General features: G+C 36.6%; 1 protein-coding gene across 2 annotated transcripts in view; it reads right to left on the bottom strand.

Moving 5' to 3' along the window:
* Positions 1 to 437: 437 nt before the first annotated feature.
* Positions 438 to 6,691, bottom strand: part of LOC111155895 (septin 10) — a 69,875-nt gene continuing 63,621 nt past the window's right edge. The window contains exons 10-12 of one of the 2 annotated variants that reach the window (XM_022516353.1): positions 3,146 to 3,333; positions 2,545 to 2,627; positions 438 to 1,376 (exon numbers count right to left, since the gene is read on the bottom strand). In XM_022516353.1, the coding sequence (XP_022372061.1) occupies positions 1,234 to 1,376; positions 2,545 to 2,627; positions 3,146 to 3,333 (414 nt within the window). In that variant the 3' untranslated portion in view covers positions 438 to 1,233. The remainder of the gene's footprint in view (positions 1,377 to 2,544; positions 2,628 to 3,145; positions 3,334 to 6,691) is intronic. The other variant, XM_022516354.1, reaches the window with a different exon arrangement.

Genomic DNA, 6,691 nt, shown 5'->3' with positions numbered 1-6,691 from the left:
AAGAGAAGAAAGTTCAGAGCTTTTTCTGTGATATTTATAACTTACTTTACTAAAGTTTTAAAAGGCTAAGAGACATTTGTAGAATTTACATTTGTGAATGTAAAACTGGAATTTAAGGTGTTTGTCCAGATAAATTGTACTATGAAATGAAAGGTTTTATTTGCAACTTTTACAACTTCATGAAAAAATACACTGCTCAGAATCCAACACTGGCTAAGTAAAACATTTTGATTTCTGAACAATACTGGTAATACATACCTCTGTCTTAAAATAATTCAAGAACATGATTAAATGAAAGAATTTTGATAATGTTTAAGATGACAGTTTGCAAAAAGAAAAGATAAAGTAATTTAACCACATTTTAGTAAGTATGTAGATATATATTTTATTTGTCAAGAGTAAATGTCAATTTTATTTAGGATATTCAAGTAAAAAAATGAAAAATTATATACCAGTGACTGTTAAGAAAAAGTTAAAAGACATTAAATTGTCCTAAGAATACTACAAAGGCACTGAATCCAAATATCCCCTTATATATGAATTACCTAAGTTTTCATATCTTTAATATTCAGTTGCTCACAATTATGGTCTTAAAAAATATTTGTAATAAGATGATTCTACCTTATGATTTTTCCCCTGGAAGAGAGTTTTAAACAACAAGTATGTAAAACATTCTAATGAAATACAGTGGCAATACCTCAGGTTCAAAGGTACTCATCACTAGAAAAGGGATTTATACCTACATATTTTTACCTTAAAACACAACTTGTTTCATCACAACAATACATCAACCACAGTAAGGCACACTAAAGGATGGAAGGCCATGTTACATAATTTGATACAAATCTTAGGATCATGTTACCAACTGGATAATGATATCAAAAATTAAGAAGTTCTATAAAACTATCAAGAGGTTAGAGCTTCAGGTGGGTAATACGTTTTAAAACACATTTCCCAAAATTTACTTTTATTATGTACAAAAAAGGAGTTCATCTTGGAATATAAATACAATCAGATAACCATACAATGAATGACTTCTGTATTTTCAGCGGCACTGACGCTTTGTGGTACAATGCATGTAAGTGACAATAAATGGGCAACAGGAGAAATGATTTAGATTCCTCACAAACCAGCAACTTGAAAACTTCTAACAGCGAATATAAAAGTGATATCATCCACTGTGGTTTACGCATTAACCTTATACTTAAGAATATCTTCCATAAATGGCAATAACTACAGCCATTTGCCAGATATAGAATAACTGATACAGCAAATAAAAACAGCAAGAAAATCAAAGCATACTTCTAACATTTTAATAACTTTTGCTTGTGATGACCTTCTGTGATCTGGAACCTTTGTTTTACATAAAATTGGAGCTGGAAAGAGAAGAAAAAACCTTTTGATTGGTACAACAAAAAAACCATATAGGAAATAAAAATTACTAGAATCATTAGTTTTACAAAGCTTTTACAGAAAGAGCAAACATACATCTAATATACTACAGGATACCTTTGGAAAAGAAAAAATAAAAAAACACCAAACTGTATTTTCTTAAATATGAATTCTTTTGAGCGCTCAAAAAAATTATGGGCTTGGCCCTGACTTTATAAACAAGAGCACATGCTAATAATGGTTTTTAAGTGGAGCAGGGCAACAATTTTTACAAAGCAAATGTAAACTGTCTTTCATATATGGAATAAACTTGGGAAATCCAATTTTAGTAACACTGGATTAGATTAAGGTGAAAGGATAAGAACAGGTAAAAGGTCCCTTAGCTTTATATTTCAAAGCATATCTTAAAGCCATAATAAATTATAGTTTATCTTTTGAAATTCAATGATTATGGCTATAAAAGTCATATTCATTCTTTTGACAAGTAACTGTATGCCCATTATTACAGCAGGCTCTGTTTATTATTATTATTATTACTACAGGCTCTGGGGATGGATGCATCAATGAACAAAACAAAGATCCATGCCCATGTAGAACTTATATTGCAAGATTAGATGTGAGAATTCATTCCTTCTCTTTTCCCCACAAACCATAAAACCCACAGGTCAGTTAAACCTACCAAGACTCTGTGGATTCACTTTTCCATAGTTCAAAAATAGAAAGCTGCCATGGGCCAACATTATGCTCTCCTAATTATTTTGAAGTTAAATTACAGTATTCTGAAAATGCTGGGTTTGAAATAAGATGTGATGACAAAATTAAACCATAAATGTTGCTCTGTGAGGAAAAAAAGGAAAGCTGGATGCTGCCAAAACAGAGGTAGCTAGAGTAAATTAAGGCAAAGAGTCACCAAGAAGCACTCTCAAAAGAACCAGTCAATGCTGAATTTCAAGAACAGTCAAACAGGCAAAATGACAAGGATACTTTAAGTGGGAGAAATAAAGGACATAAAGTATAGAAAAGGGGAAAAAAAAACTTATTTTCTAAAATTTTGGTAACTTTGATTTTAACACATACCCAAAACCTATAAGCCTTGAGATTATCATCCAAATGCTACTCATGGCCGCCCCATTGTACGGGGACCCTCTCTACCTTCCTCTGCATCTTTACGTCCACCATTGGTTTCACAAGCTCTGACATCAAAGCACAGGAGTTCGAATCGATAGCCTGGTTCCCTTATTAAAATAAAAATTCTCACAAAATCATCATCAGTAGAATTTGTTAAAAAAGATAAACTAAATTCTTCTTATCAAATATTATTTTACTTCTATGATTCCCCCAAGAAGTATATAGCTTCCATTTACACATGAAATTTAACATAACAGTAGTTCAGGAGTTATTAGATGTGTGCTAGAAACACAACCTAGACAATGAAATTAGGGCAGATATTTTTCCCCTCAGGTAACTGAGCCTTCTTATATTCTGATGTATTTTGTTCATTCATTCTTATGCTCATTTTGGCAAATATTTACTGAACATCTCATATATGCCAGATGCTCTTCTAGATGCTAGGGAAATAGTGAACAAGAGGAACAGGTCTCTGCTCTCAAGGAGCTGACATTTTAGTTGCCAGAGGCTGAAAATAAATAAGGAAACGGACTGTAGTAAGCGTAAGATCAAATAGGGAATGAAACAGAAAGTAATGGGGGAGAGGACCTCCAGAGTGGAGGAAATCGATTTGGAGATAGCTTACTTCTTACGGTCCTTGTCCTTCTTCAGGTTGCTGCCTGATGCCAGGTAGGACTGGTTCTGGTATATCTCCGAGGTAGCTTTCTTTTTTGAAAAAGCTATTATTTCTTCTTCCAAGAGTCTTCTTTTCTCTTCAAGCTTCATTCTCTCTTCTTGGTGAACTCTTTTAAGGTGCTCAAATTTGGCCTGTAGCTGTGAAACAAAGGTGCAATTCCCATCAATGACACAGTGTGGCAGCACACACACAAGAGTGTTCTCCAGCTTAGCAACAATTGCTAACACTAACGTACACAGTAATCTACAAATTTTCCTGATGTCTCAAAAGTTCATGCTTTAAGTAAAAATGTACATATGAGACTGCCTTGGTCAAAAATGAACTACTGGGACTTCATTAAGATCAAAAGCTTTTGCACAGCAAAGGAAACAGTCAACAAAACCAAAAGCCAACTGACAGAATGGGAGAAGATATTCCCAAATGACATATCAGATAAAGGGCCAGTATCCAAAATCTGTAAAGAATTTACCAAACTCAACACCCAAAGAACAAATAATCCAATTAAGAAATAGGCAGAAAATTGTACCACTGGGTATTTACCCCGAATATACAGATGTAGTGAAAAGAAGGGTCATCTGTACCCCGATGTTCATAGCAGCAATGGCCACAGTCGCCAAACTGTGGAAAGAGCCAAGATGCCCTTCAACAGATGAACAGATAAAGAAATATGCTCCATATATACAATGGAGTATTATGTCTCCATCAAAAAGGATGAATACCCAACTTTTGTATCAACATGGACAGGAATGGAGGAGATTATGCTGAGTGAAATAAGTCAAGCAGAGAGAGTCAATTATCATATGGTTTCATTTACTTGTGGAACATTAAGAAATAACATGCAGGACAGTAGGAGAAAGAAAGGAAAAGTGAAGGGGGGTAAATCACAGGAGGGATGAACCATGAGAGACGGTGGACTCTGAGAAACTGAGGGTTTTGGAGGGGAGGGGGCTGTGGGGTTGGGTGAGCCTGGTGGTGGGTATTAAGGAGGGCACATATAGCATGGAGCACTGGATGGGGTGCATAAACAATGAATCTTGGAATGCTGATAAAAATAATAAAATTGTAATATTAAAAGACCAAAAAAAAAAAAAAAAGAAGAAGAAATGGACAGAAGACATGAACAGACATTTCTGTAAAGAAGACATCCAGATGGCCAACAGACACACGAAAAAGTGCTCCACATCACTCGGCATCAGGGAAATACAAATCAAAACCACAATGAGATACCACCTCACACCAGTCAGAATGGCTAAAATTAACAAGTCAGGAAATGCAGATGTTGGCAAGGATGAGGAGAAAGGGGAACCCTCCTACACTGTTGGCGGGAATGCAAGCTGGTGCAGCCACTCTGGAAAACAGCATGGAGGTTCCTCAAAAAGTTGAAAACAGAGCTACCCTATGGTCCAGCATTCACAATACTGGGTATTTACCCTAAAGATACAAATGCAGTGATCCGAAGGGGCATGTGCACCCTAATGTTTATAGAAGCAATGTCCACAATAGCCAAACTATGGAAAGAACCTAGATGAATGGATAAAAATGTGGTATATATACACAATGGAATACTATGCAGCCATCAAAAGAAATGAAATCTTGCCATTTGCAATGACGTGGATGGAACTAGAGGGTATTATGCTGAGTGAAATAAGTTAATTGAAGAAAGACAAATATATGATCTCTCTGATATGAGGAATTTGAGAGGCAGGGCAGGGGGTTGTGGAGGGTAGGGAAGGAAAAAAATGAAACAAGATGGGATCAGGAGGGAGAGAAACCATAAAAGGCTCTTGATCTCACAATACAAACTTAGGGTTGCTGGGGGGTGGTGGGATAGAGAGAGGGTGGCTGGGTTATGGACATTGGGGAGGGTATGTGCTATGGTGAGTATTGTGAAGTGTGTAAGCCTGATGACTCACAGACCTGTACCCCTGGGGCAAATAATACATTATATGTTAATTTAAAAATGAAAGAAACTGCCTTGGTAGCTTTTTTATTTTTTTAAAGATTTTACTTATGTGACAGAGAGAGTGAGAGAGCACAAGCAAGGGGAGCAGCAAAGAAAGGTGGAGAAGATTGATCCCAGGACCCTGGGATCATGATCTGAGATGAAGGTAGACCGCCTAACTGACTGAGCCACCTAGGCGCCCTAGTAACTTTAATTTTAAATGTGTTCCCATCCAAAAAGTGCATGAACAAAAAAATAAATAAAAATCCAAAAACCTGTTTTTAAAACATTTGACCTTTTCTTAGAGTTTTTATTTTCTTGCTCTGTATTTTCCCCCCTCTGCAAATAAACTTTCTAAAATCCATGTTTAATAAAAGGGACACAAATCACAAAATCAAGTTATCAAAAAAACACCTTATTTTCTAAATAAAGCTACCAAGTGTAGTGAAACGGTAAAAAGTTACATTGGTAAACCTATCTGAAAAGTGTCAATTATCAATTTAAATCAAGATCCTTAAAAATCTATTACATTTTTATACAGCCATTCACCTTCTTGAAATCTAAAGTAAATCAAGAAATCCTAAACTTGGGGCGCCTGGGTGGCTCAGTGGGTTAAAGCCTCTGCCTTCAGTTCGGGTCATGATCCCAGGGTCCTGGAATCGAGGTCCACATCGGGCTCTCTGCTTGGCAGGGAGCCTGCTTCTCCCTCTCTTTCTTCTTCCCTCTCTGCTTGCTTGTGATCTCTGTCAAATAAACAAATAAAATCTTAAAAAAAAAAAAAAGAAATCCTGAACTGAATGGTTTTTTTCATAAAAATACTCACTGTAGTAGGGGCGCCTGGGTGGTTCAGTGGGTTAAGCCTCTGCCTTCAGCTCAGGTCATGATCCCAAGGTCCTGGGATCGAGCCCTGCATCGGGCTCTCTGCTCTGTGGGGGGCCTGCTTTCTCCTCTCTCTCTCTCTCTGCCTGCCTCTCTGCCTACTTGTGATCTCTGTCTGTCAAATAAATAAATAAAATTAAAAAAAAAATACTCACTGTAGTAGAATTTACACCATAATGTGAAAAAATAGCCTGTGTCTAATGAAGTAAAAAAATAAATGTATGCTAAGTACACTCAATGCAGTTATTAAAGTGAGTCCATGAAAGGTTTTAACAAGGTGAAATTTCCCTAGGGACTTGAGCAGATTCCACCTGAATCAGCTGTGTGCCTTGCCTGCCAAGAACACAAGTACAACATCTAGAATCTAGATCAAAAAGGGCAACTTCTAAAATTTTCTAATCTAAAAAAAAAAAACCAAAAAAATTCTCTAATCTAGTTATATTAATTTAAGTATTTTCAGTTCTGGGAAGCATTCATATAAAAAAGTAGAACTTGGGGGCACCTGGGTGGCTCAGTGGGTTAAAGCCTCTGCCTTCGGCTCAGGTCATGGTCCTAGTGTCCTGGGATCGAGCCCCACATCGGGCTCTGTGCTCTGCAGGGAGCCTGCTTCCACCTCTCTCTATCTGTCTGCTTCTCTGCCTACTTGTCATCTCTGTCTGTCAAATAAATAAATA

This window comes from Enhydra lutris, unplaced genomic scaffold (genome assembly GCF_002288905.1).
Source record: "Enhydra lutris kenyoni isolate GAN:26980312 unplaced genomic scaffold, ASM228890v2 scaffoldscaffold44, whole genome shotgun sequence".
Taxonomy (NCBI): domain Eukaryota; kingdom Metazoa; phylum Chordata; class Mammalia; order Carnivora; family Mustelidae; genus Enhydra; species Enhydra lutris.
This window is presented reverse-complemented; position numbering and strand designations above follow the sequence as displayed.